Source organism: Drosophila serrata, unplaced genomic scaffold, assembly GCF_035046125.1.
Source record: "Drosophila serrata isolate PLE 108 unplaced genomic scaffold, ASM3504612v1 contig_229, whole genome shotgun sequence".
Taxonomy (NCBI): Eukaryota; Metazoa; Arthropoda; class Insecta; order Diptera; family Drosophilidae; genus Drosophila; species Drosophila serrata.
Genome location: NW_028257127.1, coordinates 423,636 through 443,961, shown reverse-complemented (window position 1 = coordinate 443,961; position 20,326 = coordinate 423,636). Strand labels below are relative to the sequence as shown.

At 45.2% G+C, this 20,326-nt stretch overlaps 3 protein-coding genes and 1 long non-coding RNA gene across 20 annotated transcripts in view; 3 read left to right on the top strand and 1 right to left on the bottom strand.

Annotated features, from left to right (window-relative positions):
• The window catches only part of conu (Rho GTPase-activating protein conundrum), a 67,319-nt gene extending 62,625 nt beyond the window's left edge, over nucleotides 1-4,694 (bottom strand). For 3 of the 17 annotated variants that reach the window (XR_015271059.1, XM_020958835.2, XM_086830194.1), the window contains exon 1: nucleotides 4,217-4,606. The gene's annotated coding sequence lies outside the window, so the exon portion shown is untranslated. Of the gene's footprint in view, nucleotides 1-4,102 lie in introns of all 17 variants that reach the window. The other 14 variants (XR_015271058.1, XM_086830183.1, XR_015271061.1 and 11 more) reach the window with 12 other exon arrangements.
• A 3,294-nt stretch (nucleotides 4,695-7,988) lies between these two features.
• LOC147644111 (uncharacterized) lies at nucleotides 7,989-9,507 on the top strand. Its single transcript, XR_015271052.1, has 2 exons — nucleotides 7,989-8,902; nucleotides 8,960-9,507. It is a non-coding gene; the product is annotated as an uncharacterized LOC147644111 (long non-coding RNA).
• Nucleotides 9,184-11,764, top strand: LOC147644110 (uncharacterized). Its single transcript, XM_086830166.1, has 3 exons — nucleotides 9,184-9,252; nucleotides 9,382-9,674; nucleotides 9,741-11,764. Exons 1-3 carry the CDS (start codon nucleotides 9,184-9,186, stop codon nucleotides 9,919-9,921), a joined length of 543 nt encoding a protein of 180 aa, XP_086686292.1. The 3' UTR covers nucleotides 9,922-11,764.
• A 3,562-nt stretch (nucleotides 11,765-15,326) lies between these two features.
• Nucleotides 15,327-19,001, top strand: LOC147644109 (uncharacterized). Its single transcript, XM_086830165.1, has 2 exons — nucleotides 15,327-15,374; nucleotides 16,664-19,001. The coding sequence occupies exons 1-2, from the start codon at nucleotides 15,327-15,329 to the stop codon at nucleotides 17,348-17,350; spliced, it is 735 nt and encodes a 244-aa protein (XP_086686291.1). The 3' UTR covers nucleotides 17,351-19,001.
• The last annotated feature ends 1,325 nt before the right edge of the window (nucleotides 19,002-20,326 follow it).

Here is a 20,326-nt window from a genome sequence, read left to right as displayed (position 1 = left end):
AAGGGTATACAAATTACCTAGGATGCAAAAGTGAAGCTATCAGAATACGGCTTCGAGAGCTTGCTGCGTAGCCCCTAGTGTACCGATAGGAAAGATGGAGGGAAGAGGTAAGTTTTTTTGAGACTGACGGAACAACGGTGGATTCATTAGCTTGTCCCGGCTTAAGTAGTTGTACTCCCACAGGCCGTGTTTTTTTTAGCCACGTACTCCTTAACTACTACGTGCTCGGACAAGAAATCACCCGAGAAAATAGTGTCAAAAAGTTTAAAGTTGGGGTTTTGCCTTGTATATAGGCATCTTTCAATGCGAGGTCGGGGGCAAGCCTCGAAACAAATATAGTTTTCGATGGTGGAACTGCTGTTGGGGTCTTACGTAACGTATTGTTACTAACATCGACGGGTATTCCGGGCGTTATTATTTCGATGGAATTACGCGGAGTCAAAGATTCTGACACCGCAGATAAAAAGAAAATTACTGGCGAAGCTATCACCGTTATCCCCACGCTCGATTCGGTTTCCGAACCCTTTTTCGCTCCAGATATCAGAACCATAAGACTTGGTACTGGATTCAGGAGATGTGGCGCGGGGGTGTGGCAGGTAATTGGTTGCTGTGACTCACACAGTTGCTGCCGACCAGTAACGGATTTTTTGCGTTTTTGCGACTCGTTTAACAGCTTAATACTGTTAAACTGAGTGCTCCGCTCCTGGTCTGGCGCATGAAGGACATTATTTCCCTCTCAACTGATCTACAGGCCTTACAGCAATAATGCAATCAATTTGGTGCGCATGAAGGACATTATTTCCCTCTCAACTGATCTACAGGCCTTACAGCAATAATGCAATCAATTTGGTGGAAATTGCATCTGCTATGCGGCCTGTAACCTCAATGCATTTTGCATGCATTACCGCGTCACAAAGCCAGCAATGGCGTCTTGACTGATCAGCCAAAACACCTTTACGGCAACTTTTAATTGCACAGACAATACCTGAAGACATTCTCACATGAGAACAAAAGAAAAATAAGAAAACCGTCTCTGCACAAAACTAAAAGTATTAAGAAATACATATAAACTACACAGAAAACTACGTGCACGCGCGGTAACAAAACGGTGTATGAAATGAATAATATTTAATATAGAATAGAAGAAATCCCGGTGGTTTGACACAATTAAAACACAAAAATTCGGAGCGGAAAACAAAAACACGGCCGTTCTATATGAAATGAAAGACGAAGAACGAAATAAAATAACCGATATTCCCTCAGAAAAAGAGAAATGGACAAACAGAACGATATGGATAGAACGACTTGACTGTAGATGCTGAGCAAGAATATTTATCGGAGATGACTCCTTCACTACTTTGCCAACTTCTCACTGACATCATAATAACCTGCAATGGTTTAAATATATGACTGAAAAACCTTTACAAAAAATTGAGATAATGTGTGCACACAATCAATAGGCGGCTGTCGCTACATGCGTAAACAAGAGCGGCTGGCTTTAGAGCGCTCTATCACTGGCTTTTTATGAAAATGTAAGAGAGCCTGAAGCCAGTTCAAAAGTCAGCACGAAAAAAGTGTGAAAAAAAAGTATGGCGCTACTCATCTTAATGATTCTATTGTCTTCGGTAGAGATGAGATGTCGCAAGCAGAGATCTGCTAAGGTGTCATTTTTTGCCACCTTTTTTGTGACTTCCTTCTTCTTTCTAGGCCACAGGATCGCTTGAAATTGGCTGATATTACAACAATAAACTTTTGGAGAAAAATCCAATTTTTTTAAATTAAAAATGTGTTTCATTAATTGTGCGTCTTTGACGGAGACAAAAAAAATTAAGTTTTCACATTCAATATATCAGTTTCTTACAAAAACTTAGAGAATGAGGGGTTTTTTTTTTAAATCGTGCTAGCAATTTTGCTTAGAAGACCACAAATATATACATATGTACATAGGTACATATGTACCTACAAACATACATGTAAAAATATACGCACATTTAATGTTTATGCCTAAATAAAGTGAAATCTTAAACAATAAATAAATAACGTACATATGCACATATTTAAGGCTGGTAATTTTAAATAGACAACCGATATACAGTCAGCACACAATTTATTCGGACACCCGATACATTCAAGTTTGTTCATTAATAAATCAACAACTACGTAACGGAATTCAATATTTTATATTTCATATGAAAGATTAACATTCTAAGAATATGTTTTAACAAAAAAAGTAGGGAATTATTAACTAAACATAAGATAAATTCTCAAACTAAACAAAAAAGTCGTTTTTTCTCGCACAAAAATTATTCGGACACTTAAGTTTGACGTTTAAAAATAGGACATTTTTATGTTTTTAAGTGATTTTATATTTAGTGGGTCCTTCCTTAGCATCAATGACATCTTGTAAACGTCGACCCATGATTTTAATTAAGTTGCTCGTCTCAGTACTTGTAATATTTTCCCAATTATTCTGCAACGCCGTTTTCAAGGATTCCTGGGAAGAAATGGTATCCTTTCCGTATCCTTTTTTCTAAAACATCCCATACATGCTCTATACGATTGAGATCTGGTGATTGTGGAGGTGTTTTGAGCTGCTGGCATTTCCATATTAGCCACTCTTGAACCAAATACGAGGAGTTTTTCGGATTATTATCTTGTTGAAACAAGAAAGTCTCCGGATTTAGCCCTAGGTTTTCAAAACTAGGAAGCAAATTTTCCTCTAAAATATTCTTATATGTGGTCTTATTCATATTCTTGTTAATTAAGACCATTTTGCCACCTCCACTCGCAGATACACACCCCCAAACCATAACATTTCCGCCACCTTGCTTAACAGTTGGGATCAAATTCTTCTCCTTCATGGCTTCATTGGGTTTTTTCATACTTTTGGAGGGCCCCCATGCCCAAATATGTTTAATTTAGATTCGTCATTGAAAACCACGGTCTCCCAAAACGAATCCGGCTTATTTACGTGCAGTTTGGCGAACTCCAAACGTTTTTTTTGTTGATGGCAGAAATATATGGCTTTCGGCGAGCCACTCTGCCATGTAAATGTTATGGTTTGGGGGTGTGTATCTGCGAGTGGAGGTGGCAAAATGGTCTTAATTAACAAGAATATGAATAAGACCACATATAAGAATATTTTAGAGGAAAATTTGCTTCCTAGTTTTGAAAACCTAGGGCTAAATCCGGAGACTTTCTTGTTTCAACAAGATAATAATCCGAAAAACTCCTCGTATTTGGTTCAAGAGTGGCTAATATGGAAATGCCAGCAGCTCAAAACACCTCCACAATCACCAGATCTCAATCGTATAGAGCATGTATGGGATGTTTTAGAAAAAAGGATACGGAAAGGATACCATTTCTTCCCAGGAATCCTTGAAAACGGCGTTGCAGAATAATTGGGAAAATATTACAAGTACTGAGACGAGCAACTTAATTAAAATCATGGGTCGACGTTTACAAGATGTCATTGATGCTAAGGAAGGACCCACTAAATATAAAATCACTTAAAAACATAAAAATGTCCTATTTTTAAACGTCAAACTTAAGTGTCCGAATAATTTTTGTGCGAGAAAAAACGACTTTTTTGTTTAGTTTGAGAATTTATCTTATGTTTAGTTAATAATTCCCTACTTTTTTTGTTAAAACATATTCTTAGAATGTTAATCTTTCATATGAAATATAAAATATTGAATTCCGTTACGTAGTTGTTGATTTATTAATGAACAAACTGGAATGTATCGGGTGTCCGAATAAATTGTGTGCTGACTGTATGTACATATGAACCTATGTATGTATATACATATGTACATACATTTGTATGCATATCGTTTCGGAAGAACAATTTCAAACAATTAATAAATTGTTTAGATAACTAACGATTAAGTACGTTAGAATACTATGTATCTATAGAAAAACAAGTACATTTTATATATGTATGTAAATATAATAAAGTTATCTACATATATTTATGTATATATGTACATGTATTTGGAAGTATGTACTATGTACATACACACATATGTATATGGAAAAAAATCAAATTTATTATATTTACATATGTATATAAAATTAATATGTAAAATATACATATATTTACACAATTACAAATGTATCTTTTCAATTAAAGACCAACTAAACAAATCACTTTTATATGCATGTACTTCAGAACTCAATAAAAATTTAAAGTCAACTGAGCAATGTTAACTCTTACTTCTCTGTCGTTGGCTATGCGTAAGCGAATTTACGCACCGTATATGTATATGTATTAGTAAATATATGGATGTCATTCAAATACATACGTACAAATATTTCAGCAAATAAACATAAAATTAAAATGTTTATATTTTTAATCTGAATACTTAAATTTATATTAATAGTTTATTTGTTCGGGAACTTTATTTTATTTTATGGAAACTGCATCACTTTTAATTACTAATTCACAAAATATAAATTTTTATTTTTGCAAAAATACGAAAAGCCTGATATTTAAAACAATAACTTATTTTTCCTTGAATTACATATGTTTAGTATTCCGATGAACCTTATTTTGTTTTTTTTAAACAGCCCATTCTTTTGAAACAGTTGGGATTTTACGCAGATGTGAAACTCCGATTACCAAATAGTTAAGTCCATCTTCCACCATCCGATGCTAGATAATCGTACCGAAAATAAGACTATCAAAGATCGATGAATTGGCTTAGTAGGAACTAATATGAGTATTGTACAAACTTTTTTTGCTGTTTAAACACGGAAAAGAGCAGATTCAGCAGGTATTGTCGCCACTAATCTGCGGAGTTTTCGTAGAAACTTATTTTAGCTGCTAACTTATTCATGTAGTTTATGTTTTGGATGAAGCACAAGTGCTATCGGATGGTGGGAGTTGATGTTCACATTAGCGAAAAATATCAAACGTTTCATATGGATGGATTATGTTGAAAGGCGGGGCATTGGAGAATCCTGAATGAATTTTCCTTATCAAGTAATAACTGTCTAAAAGGGTGTTAGTATAGTGATGCGAGCTTAAAGGCAAAAATGGATATCAATATCCTTCGATGTTTGAATCTGCTTAACTCTGCACCTAAATGAAGCCAACAACACTTGAAATTTGGCAAACATGAAAATTAAGAAATTTATGCGAGTGAACATGCAAACTTTCCAATTAATTTTCGACCTTATAAAAATGATGCTAAAATCTTTTTAGTTGAAATCGCTCTGCCCAACAATTGTCTTTTAAATATTTAATTTATATGTTAATTTAAAAAAAAAGAAAATCGTCGGGGAAAAATTTGATGTACCAAACTTCGTAAAAAAAAGTAATCAGTTATAAGTTCAACTGAATCGGAGTTGCCAAACGGCGATTTTTTTCATTTATCTCTAATCCCTTATTATCAACTTAGCAGTTCATAAAAAACAAAAAAAAAAAAAAAACAAAAAATAGAAAGGAAGCTAACTTCGCCACGCCAAAATTTGTATACCCTTGCAGATTGCAATATAAATTATATATATTTGCGTTAAAAAACAACGAAGCAATTCCCTTTTTCATTTCAGTCACCTCTAATTATTACATTTACAGTTTTACAGTTACAGTTCCTTTTTTATTGTCATTCTTTGGCATTTTCCTCTACATATTTTATATAATTCTAGAATTATATTAAACGACTATTTAAAAGTTTGATGAAAATATGGATAATACTGAAGAAGTAAAATTTTTAATTGTATTCATTTCTCGATCGTTCCGATATGATCCCTACAGTACCAAATTTACCTGCCTGTACGATTCCTGGTGTGGTGTTCGAAAACAAAAACAAATTTCATGGGTTTTGGTAAGAGAACTACGAAACAAAGTATGTAATGAAAATTCTATCTGTGTCCGACTACTACCGATGTTCTGACTTCATATTCGTTGTTGTTTTCAAAGGGATTCGGAGCAGCGGTTCCGAAATCGAAGTGAGATGATGAAAAATATTTTTTACCGAAAAAAAAGATTCGATAGACTCGTTGTTGAAATCGTATATATATATGTATATACATACATATGTATTTTAATTATAGATTGACGAGGCAACAGCCGGAAGGAGGCAAATGCAAGAAGTTATGCTATGAAAAATTGTGGTAATCATTGAACAAACTATAAAGTTTGTTCCATTTCGGGTGGGAACGGGCTGAAGGACTATCGATGTATCGATAGGGAAAGGTAGAATTGGTTGGTCCACGAGGGGGCGAGGAAAATGAGCTAACCGGAAAGTTCGAGTGCGGCTCAAAAGAAAGGGTTCTGGCTCTTTCTCTCGGCAAAGGCAATGAGGGAATAGGAAAAGTAACGACTGGACCTCTGGAACAGAGGGAAGGAACCGGGGCTATACATGGAGGTGCTAATGTGTAACGGATCTGCCTTTCCTTGGGCAACGCCGGGCTAGCTCAGGGTGCCCAGGGCTGGGTTCGATCCAATGCCGCAGTCCGCACAATCAAAAATACCGAATTAGTCGGACGTCTCGGACTTAAATACAAGTGTCATCACTAAACATTACAAAAGGTAAACAAACAACCAAAAATACACTGCTGGCTCGGATTTGTGGCTTGGTTGGTTCCGCCACGACGCGCCCACCCATCCAGTGATGCCTCCTCCACATTTCGGGGCATCACCCATCTCCGGCGGGCCGGAGTTTACTCCAGGCGGTCTGACGACCGGTCCATCTCTCCCTGCTGGAGCTCCAAGAGAAATAGACTAGGGTCGGGGTTAAAAAACGAGAGCTTACTAATGGGCTTCTTCCCCGTTCCCCTATTGGTCGCAGCGCATGGGTTGCACCAATCCCGGACCCAGGATACGATCAAACGGAGGGCGAGACAAACACACTAATATTTTACACTTAACAATAACAAACTAATTTTTCTCTATTCCAGCTCGCTCTGGTTTGGCGCCGGTTAGTAAGGGCTGCCAGCAGGTCGGCGGCAGCTGCCTGGCAGGAACTAATATGCAATCCGCCCTTTAAATCGTCCCATCCGGAACGGACTCACCGGATGGTAGCAGCTGACGGAAATCTCCTGCCGGTGGTCGTTCTGGCCGCGGCAGATTCAGCGACGCGATGGACAGCAGCTTTGGCGGATTCGGCGACGCGGTGGCCAGCAGTTTTGGCGACGGCTCCAGGCAACGGCACTGGGTGGCTCTGAGGTGACGGCTCAGGCAACGGCACTGGGTGGCTCTGAGGCGACGGCTCCGGCAAGGGCACTGGGCGGCGATCGGTCACGTCTTCCACCCCGATTCCGTGATCACGTTTTTCTCTTTCCGATTTTAACCGCACAGAAATCCCTCGCACACGTTATGCATCCAGATTTTTCTCCTTGTTTTTTTCCACTCCCACATCCCTTTATAGCCCGGTTCCTTTCGTACGTTCCAGGCTCCATTTACATTGCCCTTGCCGAGAGAAAGGGAAACCCTATCTCTTAGGCCGCATTCGAACTTCCCGGTTCGCTCATTTTCCTCACCCCCTCCTGGTCCTACCAATTCTACCTGTCCTCATCGTTATATCGATAGTCCTTCAGCCCGTTCCCACCAGAAATGCAACACCACCCAAGGATATGACGAGCTGCTCCCGGCTTCCAGCGGCTCGACGATCATTGGGAGCATTTAGATCGGTATCTCCAGCGCAGTTTCGTACGGTGCCCAACGCGGGGCCCACGTCTTACGGGAAGTACCCTTTCTCCAGTGTCTGGTCTATGTGTACTTTATGATCCCTCTTCCAGGTCACATGCGGATATCTTTAGCGTGGTATACACCCAAACTCCGGCCCTGCATGTCCTCGAGCTCGTACGCGTTGCTGCCTATTGTCGTCACCACCCTGGCCTTGAGGAAACTTGGCAAACTTGGCGTTAATTTGCCTTCCGGAGTTGCTGAGAACGAAATTCCGGCGATACACCTCCTGGCCTGGCTTTGCAGCGAACTCTCTGGCCCTCTGGTTATAGCGTGGGCGACAGCGATCGTACGAGGCCTCCAGACACTTGCGCACTTTCTCCTGCACGACTCGAAGCTTGTCAGCCGTTGGCATACCGACCATCTCGTGGTTGCACAGAGACTGCAGCTTCCTGGCCAATCGGTAGCTGGAACCATGCAGGAAAATGTGATGTCCGAACAGCGTGAAAAACGGTGCTTCGCCCGTAGCCGAGTGCACTGCGTTCCGGAGGGCCACTTCGATCTCGGGAAGGTAGGCATCTCATTCCCTGTGATCGTTCTCCAGGAACCCTCGGATTACCGCCAGAACGCTCCGATTCACTCGTTTCGTTGCGTTGCTCTGTGGAGAGTATATCGGAGTTTTTAAGTGCCGAATCCCAAAGCTCTCCATGGCCTCCTCGAAGATCTTCGACACAAACTGTCGTCTATTTTCCGAATGCACGATCTCTGGGACCCCGAACTTGTAGAAGACCTCGTTTATGAGGAAATCCACTACATTTGAGGCTGTCGCTTCCTTCATGGCCTTCAGGAACGTATATTTGGAAAAGTGGTCCACCACAATGAAGATCCAGGCATGCCCTTTCTTCGACCTCGGGTACTTGCCAAGGAAGTCGATGAACAGCTTCTGGAATGGCCGCTCACTCTATACTCGCTCACCGATTCCGACCATCATACGGTGATTCGGCGCCTTCGACTCCTTGCAGACCTGGCATCTTTGAACAAATTCGCGAACCTGCAGCACCATCCCGAGCCAGTAGAACTGCCGCCGAAGGATCTCCAGCGTCTTCCCCATTCCGCCGTGAGCTGCCTTTGGGTTCGTATGGGCTCGCTCTACCAGGCTGTGGGTAAGACTCGGCGGTATCCAGAGCTTCCACGCTGATCCGTACACCTCGTCGTCCAAAGTTGCCGGGGAGGTTCGCTTGAAGATGAGCCCGTCCTCAATCCTAAGATCCGGTAAGTTATCCTCGTTGCCCAGGATCTCTTGGACTAACTCCTAGTACTCATTTCCAGCAAATTCGGTGGTCTCAAAACCCAGCAACTCTGTCAGGTCCACCGAGATCTTCTCCACGCATCGCGAAAGCGTGTCTGCCACCACGTTCTCGCTGCCTTTCCGGTGTTCTATGGTAAAGTTGAACCCCTGGAGCTGCAGAGACCACCTGGCCAGGCGTCCCGACAGATCTTTCATGGACATCAACCACTTCAAGCTGGCGTGATCCGTGATGCACGTAAACGCCATGCCTTCTACGTATGGTCGGAACTTCCGGATCGCCAGGAGGGCTGCCAGGCACTCTTTCTCGGTGACGGTGTAATTCACCTGGTGCTTGTTCATCTTCGCCGAGAAGAATGCTATCGGCTGCTCCTGGTTGTCCTCGTTCTTTTCGGAAAAGAACGGCTCCAACCCTGACGTGTGATGCGTCACACTGAATATAAAGTGCCGTTTGAAATCGGCGTGCACCAGGACTGGTGCCGTGGTTAACGCCATCTTCAAGGCTTCAACTGCCAGCTGCGCTTCCGGACTCAATGAAAACTTGTTCTCAGTTTTCTTGAGGGAATCAGTCAGCGGCGCTGCTAGCGTTGCGAAGTTTCGAACGAATCTCCGATACCAGCCTGCTGTTCCCAGAAACGCGCGCACCTCCTTCATCGACCTCGGCTCCGGCATCCTCCTGATTGTTGCCACTCTACCGGGATCCATGCTCAGACGACCTCCACCCACGACGAAACCCAAGTAAGTCAAAGACTTAAAGCAGAATTTACATTTATTCATGCCGATGGTTAATCCTGCTTCTCTTAGGCTTTCGGCGACTCGTCGTAGGTATCCGAAGTGCGTCTCGATGTCCGGGGCCAGAATGAGCAGATCGTCCAAGTATACAAATACGTTGGATCGGATCTCGGCTGGGATTACTCGATCCATGAGTCTCACCAGCCTCTGTGCCGCATTGCAGAGCCCGAAAGGCATCACCCTGAATTGGTAGAGAGGCCGACCAGGAACGCCGTCAACTCCTTGATCTTCTGGTCCAGTTCTATCTGCCAGAACGCAAATTTCAAATCTACGCTGGAGATGAAATGCGTTTGATCGATTCTGGACAGGATACCATCGATACTAGGCGAGGGGTAAGCGTCCTTGACGGTCACGTCATTTAGTTTCCTGGCTACTAAACAGAATCCGCTTTGCTTGCTAGGACGAGTAAAGCGGGTGTTTATGTAGGAAAATTGAACATAAAAGCTGAGCTTCGGAACTCCCGGGAGAGGATAAACCCCAAAAACAGTCAACGATGGACGAGAAGGAGATGCCGAGGCCGAGATTGGTCGCGGCATCTCATATAGTATCGGAGACCGATCACCAGAGGAGTGCGAGAGTCAACAGAGCTCGCTTTCTTCTCGGCAAGATAGCCATGAACGAGGCTGAGGGCAAGACCGACCCTCTGGACGCCTAGGGCAAGGCCCAATTCCTTGGAGATCCCGGAAAACGAGGCTTAGAAAACAGCAAACCTATCGGCGTTCCAGCCCTCAAAGCCGAATCGCATTAGTTCACAGGAAGTGAGCGAGAGCACACCTAAGAGGGCGAAGGACCCACAGGGCAAGCCGAGAGTTACCATCTATGTCAGCAAGGCAAGGAAATTTACCGAGGTGGCCAGAGACAATCTGCCAATGGCTCTGGTGGATGAGCACCAAGACGACGGTCGCCTGCTGTCAGAAAATTGGGAGAAGATTGAGGCCAAGTTGGCCGATATGGTAACCGACAGGTTACCATACAGTCCTGGCGGAATGTGTGGCTAAGTGTAGCGATCCCAAAAAGACCAAGCGCTCGCATCTGGTTACCGAAGGGGAAAACCGACCACGCCACGGTGATTCCCTGTCTGAAGGCCCACAACCCGGACGTCCATACAGAGGACTGGACCATCCTTAGAGCAGAACAGGATTCTCAAGGATGGAAAAAGATGTTAGATATCACCTTGCAAATAGAACACTGTAGAGTTGAGAATTGGAGGGTATAGACACAATACTTCTCAGACCGTAAATACATTTTCATTAATCTAACGGCACCATTAAGTAAACACATACGAGGAAGAAATCCCCGCAAAACAGATTTGAAAAAATTCAGCAAAATTGTTCAATGTAAAGTAAGCGGCATGATGATTGAGACACAATCTTTACCAAAGGACAAGGAGGTGGCGGTTATCGCCACAACACCTTCCAAGAGACATGTAAGATATCATTCTCGACAATGCAGTATCCATCGTGCTGGACAAAAGAACTGAGCGATCTCAGAAAGAAAGCGCGATAGTTCTTCACCACAAGCTATGTAACCCGGGAATGGTAACCATACAAAGAAGCGCCAAAAGCATAAAAAAGCAATATATAAGGCCAAGAAAGACAACGAGTCACTGGAAGACATAAAGGACACAGCGAGATTAAACAAGGTTCTGGGCAAAGGGCACACAAGCCCTACCCACGATACAATTACGAAGGTATTCCCTTCGGCGGTCAAAGCGGTCGGGATTTGCTTCAGTGCGTCTTCGTTTTTCGTAGCGAAAGGTTGTGAGCAGTTTTTTTTCTAACATTAGAAGAACAAAAACAAAAACAACGACTCATTTAAAACACGAAATTGTTTTTCCGTTTTTTTTGAGCTGAATTTATTATTGTACGTTACTGTAGTGTAGCAACTTATACAATAGTGAGCGGAGGAGTTCAATGGAAAATTACAAAAGTGTAAGAATTAGTGAAGATGAAGATGGGTGTAACAAGTGGCAGGGAGTTTAGTTAATGTTTAATAAATTTTCCTTCTTGGAAGGTCCGAGGGATGAATCCTTTTAAGTCTGCGCCTTGCCCGCCGAGACGCAAGTCTCCTGGCTAGAATGTTTGGGTGAGACATGAGCTTATTTGTGTAATTTTCGGCTTGTTCATTGATAATATCCTCTAACAAGGGAACTTTAAGGTCCCTCGCTAAGTCAATGTTACGAATAAACCACTCAGTACCAGTAATTCTCCGCAGGAACTTGCTTTGGAAGACCCGGATGCAACTCAGATTAGTTTTGGCCGCTATGCCATAAACTTGAATCCCATATCTCCAAGTGGGGACAAGTATGGACTTGTATATCTGGACCTTATTCGCCAGACTCAGGTGATTATTTGCCTTTAGGAGCCAGTACAGCCTTCTGGCCTTATCCTCCAATGAACGCCTAACTAGCCTTGTATGCTTGGCGAAGGTTAATCTAGTGTCCAGGGTGACCCCCAGGTATTTATAATCTCTGACCTGCACAAGAAGCTCTCCATGCAGGAACAGTCCAGGGCACGACTCCTTTCTGAGGGAGTGCGTCACAACAGCACACTTTGCCGGATTAATTGATATATTCCAGCGACAGGCCCAATTCTCAAATCTTTTGAGGTACAACTGAAGCATATCAGTGGCGTCATAGATACAGTTGGATCTGGAGAGGACAGCAGAACCGTCAGCAAATGTGGCCAGCATAGAATTTTGATCATGTCCCGTGGACTTCGGCATGTCATGAGTGAATAAGCTGTACTGCGTCGGTCCCAGCACGCTTCCTTGGGGAACTCCAGCCTTTATCGGCCTTTGAGAGGATCCTGGACCACTTTGAATGTCCTTTCAGAGAGGAAGCTCCTAACCATTTCGAACAGTTGTGGGTTTAGTAATGGCTTGAGTTTATATAGTAGCCCTGGATGCCACACCCTATCAAAAGCCTGCTGTATGTCCAGGTAGGCAGCCACCACGTATTGTTTAGAGTGAAACCCCTCCAGTATATACTCAACAACACGGTGCAGCTGTTCAGGGGTGCCATGCCTAAGTCTGAACCCAAACTGAAATTTGGGAAGAGCGTTCATTGCCAACTGAGACTGACGTAATCTTCTAAGGATGCATCTTTCCAGCAGCTTACCAAATGTGGAAAGGAGGCTAATAGGCCGATAACTGTTTAGGTCCTCGGGTGGTTTCCCAGATTTAAGGATCATTACAATCCGAGCACTCTTCCAAGCCTTTGGGAAGTAGCTCAACCTCAGGGAAGCATTGAAGATGAGTATAAGGTATAGCAGTGCTCTAAGAGGTAGCGTTCGTGCAATACGATTATCAATTTGGTCATCTCCAGGGACTTTCTTGACATTTAACTTTTTTATGTCCTCCTTAACCTGCTGCACAGTTATAGGTGGCACCGGAAGCTCCATTTGGTGTGTAATCGCAAGCTTATCAGCCACAATCTGTTGTCTCCGGACAGAGGCTGTTCCGAAGGGAGTAAATCTATCTTCTAGACTTTGAGCAAAAGCTTCAACTCTGTCTTGTGTTGATCTTGCCCATGTACCATCCTCTGTTTTGATTGGAAACTTGGGAATAGCTTGCCTTTTATAGGATCCAGTCAGCTTCCAAAGGGCATAGTTGGAGCTCGCATCAGCTGTCACGTTATCCAGCATGCGATCCGTAGCTTCAGCCTTGAGTAACGACAGTTTTTTACGTACTCTGTTGGAAATCCTCCTGAACAACCTGTTGATTCTCATGTCAGATGTGCGGATGTACTCTCGCCTAAGCCTCTTCTTCAGCAACAGCAATCCCTCAACTTCAGAAGAGAGCACACAATGACGCCTTGCCGTAAGAGAGCCTGGAGACACCAGAGGGGCCGCAACTGCAGCAGCCTCCCCAATCCTTGTAAGAAGGATGTTAATGGCTGAATCCACGTTCTCCTTCGTGTTTAGGGAGGTGGAAAGCTCAAGGGAGTTATCCAGTGAATCTTGGAAGGCGGAGAGACAAAATCCAGGTTTCAGCAGGCTGGATCTAGAGACAATAGTTGTAGGAGCAAACGCAAATGTTGCTACCAGCGGCAAGTGATCAGAGCTAAGATCACGCTCGTTCCTGATGGAAAGTAGGTTACTTGCAATCGATTTGAAGATAAAAAAGTCAATGAAGGACGGGGTGGCCCTAGAATTGGATGGAAAGCACTTAGGGCTTCCAGTTGCTAGAATTTGTGCTGAAGAATTCGTTATAGCATCATGTAGAGCGCTCCCTCTACCGTCGGCTCTGTAGCTACCCCAAAGTCGATGTTTTGCGTTGAAGTCCCCGCCTAGGATGAACTTATGACCCAGTTCTGAAAGGAGGTGATCAAACTCAGCACTAGTCCAACCTAATGAAGGAGGAAGATACGCTGCACCAATCAATAGCTCTCCACTGCTAGATGAGATCATGGCGGTAGTTAGTTGAACTTTCCAATCCCTGACAACATGAAGTTGGTAATAGGAAATTCCTTCCTTGATCAGAATGGCTGAGCCATCTCGGCGAGTATTGCCGGGGTGGTCAGCTCTCAGGCATTCGAATCCTGCAAGAGTAAAGTTAATTCCAGGGTGTAAATAAGTCTCCGCAATTAACATGATGTCAATTTTATGCTTTAGAGTAAATATAAGCAGCTCATTCGCATTTGATGCCAGGCTGCGGGCGTTCCAGAATCCAATGCGGAGGTCATTAGTCATAATGGGCACTATATATGGGAATTGTCAGAGAGGATCTTCCCTGAATCTGGTTCACATTCTGGGCTATTGCTGCCACTGAGAGGGATAGCTGAGCGACCACCCTTTGGAGCTCTTGCATCATTTGGAACAAACTCAACAAGTCAGGAGTAGAGGCAGAAGGAGCAACAGGCGCAGAGGAAGGAGCACGGACTCTAGATCTGGATCTCGCTCTCTTGCCATTACGAGGAAGGTTAGGAAACTCCGTATTATAGTTGTTTTTATTCCGGTTAAGAGGAGACGAGTCCATTTGAGGAATAGGCTTACTACGTTGCTTGATAACATCCGCAAAGGACAGTTCATTGCGGACAGCCAAGGACGGGATAGATTGGTTTTGACATCTAGAACTTGGTTGTCGTGGAGCGGCAAGGTTAATCCCAGATCGATAATTGTTCAGTTTGAGGGAATATACAGGACAAGCTCGATCATAGGCCGCGTGATAACCCAGGCAGTTTACACAAATGAGGTCGTTGGTAGTCTTCGCCAAGCACAGAATAGAGCCAGTAGGGTGTTCAAGTGAACATCGTCCACACACAGGCCTCTTTAGACAGTAATTTTTAGTGTGGTCGAAGTCGAAACACCTGAAGCATTGCCTCAGAGTATTATTCTTTCTGGGTACTTCAATTGTTACTCGCATTCGGCCAACTCTAGAAATCTTGAAAACGTCTCTGTTGTTGGGAGCTGGGGACAGGTTTAGGAACCATATACTTCCATCAGAGTTGACTCGATGAGGAAGCCTCGACTTCGGATTGTACGCATTGACAACCGAGTGGCCTTGCTTTTTATACTCTTGGACAATCGTGTCTACAGGAGTTGAGGCAGGTAGATTACGTACCACTATACGGAACGTTTTATTCTCGTCTAGGCAGAAATGGGTATACTCAACATTATGAGCATTAAGCAACTTGAGTATGTGGCGGTGGGTGTTAGAATCCTTTGCGTAAATTCGGACATCCCCAGCAGGAGACAATCGAAATTTAAAATCATCAGATGGTATAATGGGGGATAGGAAGGCCTCCAAGGCATTAATATCAACGCCATCTGGAATTCTAATGGGCCTTGGTTTCTTGGTTTTTAATGGGGAATCTGGTTTAGTACTGACCGCATCCTTCACTTCATTAACTTCCACGATGTCATCATCATCAACGCTCATCAGCGAGGCAAACTGAGTGGAGTATTTTGCTGCTGAGAACGTGATACAGTGGGCCGTTGCGAAGCTATAACATTTTTGAACTGCGGTGCCTGATTTTGCAATCGTCGCCTCTTGGGATGCGTCCGGCCTTCAGCCGATAGGGTGCACAGGGGGATAAACGGATGACTGCGTCATCTGCCGTAACTGTGTACACCATCGGTAGTGCGACTATACTCTCCAAGCGAGGGCGGCTGGAAGCAGGTCCCCAGTCGATGGTCGACCGGGGATGCTGACCAATTGTAGTCGGGCGGACCTAGGCAGTCTTTAATCAGCCTCCCCTCAAGTCAGGTGTGTGATGCGACCCGTGCACACTGACTTTCAGGTTCGCAGCTGAGGGGTAAAGCAAGCTGTGTCTACACGGAGCCTTCCCAGGGCCAGGCAACCCTGGGTCGTAAGTGGCCTTGCCGCAGTTTTGGGGCGAAGCTGCGGTCGACCTTCTTCAAAGCCCCAAACCCCCTCTGGCCCGCTGCGCTTGTCAGGTTGAGCAAAGCGTGCGTTTATGTATTAAAATGAATTCTAAAAACCGAGCTTCGGAACTCCCGGGAGAGGATAAACCCCAAACAATGTCAACGAAGGACGAGAAGGAGATGCAGAGGCCAAGACTGGTCGCTGCATCTCACATTGTATCGGAGACCGACGGAGAAGAGTCGCAATCCGAGGGGAGGGCGAGTAGCACTCCCCAATCAAAACATACAGGTAGGGCTCAGCTGAGCACCACCTCAGAGATAGCGAAAATGTCTCACCATCAGAGACGAGCGAGGGTCAACAGAGCCCGCTTCGTTCTCGGCAAGATAGCCAAGAATGAGGCTGAGGGCAAAACTGACCATCGGGATGCCGAGGACAAGGCCAAATTCCTTGCGGAGATCGCGGAATATGAGCAGTACAAAGCGGCAAACCCGGCGGCGTTCCAGCTCTCGAATGCAAAGCGAATTCGCTCACAGGAAGTGAGCGAAAGCGCACCTAAGAGAGCGAAGGATCCACTGGGTAAGCCGCGTGCGACAAACTTTGTCAGCCAGGCAAAGAAGTTTAGCGAGGTGGTCAGAGATAGTCTGGCTATGGCACTGGTGGACGAGCTCCATGACGACGGTCGCCTGCTGTCGGAGAAGTGGGAGGAGATCGAGGCCAAGTTGGCCGACATGGTGACCGACAGGTTGGTCAGCATGCCGACCGGCCTCATCCCCTCCTTCGACTCCTCAGACGTGGTCAGAGGGCACCGGGTCATCAGGTGCGACGACGGGTTCTCCCGAAGCTTCCTGGCGGAGTGTGTGGCTAAGATTAGCGACACATGGGCTGGCCTTAAGATTAGGCTAGTCCACGCCAGGGAGATCCCAAGGAGACCCAGAGCTCGCATCTGGTTACCTAAGGGCCAAACTGACCATGCAAGGGTGATTGCCTGTCTGAAGGCCCAGAACCCAGATATACATACAGAGGACTGGACCATCCTCAGGGCAGAGCAGGTAATGAAGGCGAGCCAGCCTTTCCTCCTGCTGATTAACCAGCAATGTCTGCCCCAGCTGGAGGCAAACGACCACAAGGTCCGGTACGGCATCAGGAAGGCCAAGATCAAGGTCTTCTTGGCCGAGCCGGACGAGATTCTGGAGGAGGTCGATGACACCAACAAATTGTTGGACGACATAGTCATCGACGACAAATCTCCTGACGCCACCCCCACCAACATCGATGTCGAAAATCGTGCAGATTAACCTGAAGCGCAGCTCGCACGCTTCAGCTAATCTCACGATCCTTCTAAGGGAGAGGGATATCGACATCGGTCTGATACAGGAGCCTTGGACCAGGGACGGGCAAGTCGCTGGACTGAGAATCCAAGGATACACACTACTGTGCACAAACTCGAATGGTAGGTCGAGAGCTTGCATTGTAATCTAGAATCATTTTAACGCTTTTCTCTGTCCCAATCTCAGCACACCTGACCTAGCAGTGGCCAGATTCGTGGCGGCGGATGGGAGCGGAGTCACCCTATCATCTGCGTACATGGCCCATGACGAGCCGGCCCCGCCTGAGCCGGTAGTCAAGCTGCTGCAATGAGCGGAAGCAACGAAGACGACCCTGGTGCTCGGGTGTGATGCGAACGCGAGGCACACGCTCTGGGGTAGTTCGGAGACTAATGAAAGAGGTGAGTCACTCTTTGACAATATTATATGTAGAAATGTAACGATATGCAATAAGGGGAATACCCCGACCTTTATCTTTCCGAGCACGGAAAATTTTCAAGGTTGGGAAGAGGTGTTAGACCTCACATTACTTATAGAACAAAATAATTACAGGGTCGAGAACTGGAGGGTATCAACAGAACACTCCTTCTCAGACCATAGATACATTTTCTTTGTTATAACGACACCAGTTAAGAAACAGGTGCTAAGGAGAAACTCCCGTAAGTCGGATTGGAACAATTTCAGCAAAATTTTTCGATCTAAAGTAAACGGCAGGAGGATCAAGACAATATCCACTGCAAAGGCACTCGACAAGGAGGTTGAGGACCTAACGAATATTCTGAACAACGCCTTCAAAGAGACTTGTAAGCTAACATTCTCGAAGAAGCAATACCCACCGTGGTGGACAAAGGAATTAAGCGAGCTCAGGAAGAGCGCGAGAAAGTCCTTTAACCACAGCTATGCAACCCGGGATACAAAGAGGCACAAACAATTTACAAGAAGGCAGTATACAAGGCCAAGAAAGAGTCGTGGCAAAACTACTGCGAGTCACTGGAAAGCATAAAGGACACGGCGAGAGTAAGCAAAATCCTCGACAAAGGTCACATAAGCCCTACCCTGATCAACAGGACCGACGGCTCTGCTACAACAACAATTGAGGAGTCACTAGAGCTACTAGTTGACACCCACTTCCCAGGAAGCCTAAGAGTGAGCTCGGAACCCGAGGAGGGAACGAGCTCTCAAATGGATACACCTACGAAAGACATCATTACCACTGAGCGAATCCAGTGGGCAATAGATTCTTTCGATAAGTATAAAAGCCCGGGCCCAGACGGCTTAATACCGGCAATGCTACAATCAGCTAAGGACAGTGTTTGCAAATGGCTAAAAGCCATTTACGAAGCTTGTTTAAGACTGACGCACGTCCCACTGCTGTGGAGAGAGGCTAAAGTCATTTTTATACCGAAACCGGGCAGAAGGGGGCACATCCTAGCAAAGGATTATAGACCGATAAGTCTCACCTCCTTCACCCTGAAGACACTAGAGAGACTCCTGGACGTCCACATCCGAGAGTCTCTAGAAGGGCATCAACTCTCGGATGCGCAGAATGCGTATCGCAGAGGAAAATCTACGGAAACAGCGCTACACGTAGTTGTACATCATGTCGAGAAGACATTACAACACAAACAATACACGATGGCAGCCTTCCTAGACATCGAAGGCGCGTTCAATAACGTGAACCCCGACCCTATCCTGGGCTCCCTCAACTTGTTAGGTATTGAGAGAGGCATCAGAGAGTGGATCGGAGTCATGCTAAAGAGCAGGACGATCACAGCCGAACTGAGTGACAGATCTCAATACGGGTGGAGTCAACGCAGTTGCATACGCGGACGACGTAGTACTGCTAGTATCAGGACCATACCCTGAGGTTTAAACAAATGGGCAGAAACCTGCGGACTAGGTATCAACCCCACAAAAACGGAACTTATGCTCTTCACACGAAGAACTAAGATACCTCCCTTCAACATGCCCAGTATTAGCGGCATGGAGCTAAAACTATCGGAGCGAGCGAAGTATCTAGGAGTTATTCTGGATAAAAAGCTCTCATGGAAAGATAACATTGCAGAAAGAGTAAGGAAAGCAAGCATTGCATTCTATTGGGAACAAATGGGGACTGCACCCAAAGATAATTCTATGGCTCTACACTGCAGTGGTACGGCCAATTCTAACATACGGAGCCCTAGTATGGTGGCCGGCACTAACTAGGGCTTACAACAGAACGAAGCTGACACGGATGCAACGGGCAGCGAGTGCGGGGGCAGTGGGTGCAATGCGCTCATGCCCCGCGGCTGCTCTCAACGCTATCCTAGATATCATGCCGATAGAGCTGTTCGTGAAGGACACTGCGGCACAGAGCGCAGTAAGACTGAAGGCGAGCAATTGCTGGAGGGACTACGGCGCCGGGCACGGCAAGATCCTTGCAAACAGCGGCATTAACACAGACGTTAAGACCGACTACATGATCGCGGAAATGAAATTCGGGAACGCATTCTCGACATCATACCCATCAAGGGATGACTGGAGTAGGGGCAGAGTAGTAGTGGAGAACGAGGTGTCCTTCTACACCGATGGCTCAAAAATGAGTTGCGGCGTAGGGGCTGGGATCTTCGCTGAAAATTGGGGAATTGAAAAGGCTTTCAATCTCTCCAACTCAGCGACGGTCTTACAGGCTGAGTTACTAGCCATAAGGGAAGCAGTCGAACTTTCCTTAAGGCAGGACCTCAGGGGCAAAAGAGTTCGAATCTACTCGGATAGCCAAGCGGCTATAAAATCCCTATCTGCCGTTAAAACAAACTCACAACTAGTGGCAGAATTCAAGAAGGCCCTTAATAGACTTGCCGACAAAAATAAGGTACAAGTAACATGGGTACCGGGACACAACGAGATCCCAGGTAATTAGAAGGCAGACGAACTAGCCCGTGCAGGCTCGGCAGGGCTAAGTTCTGA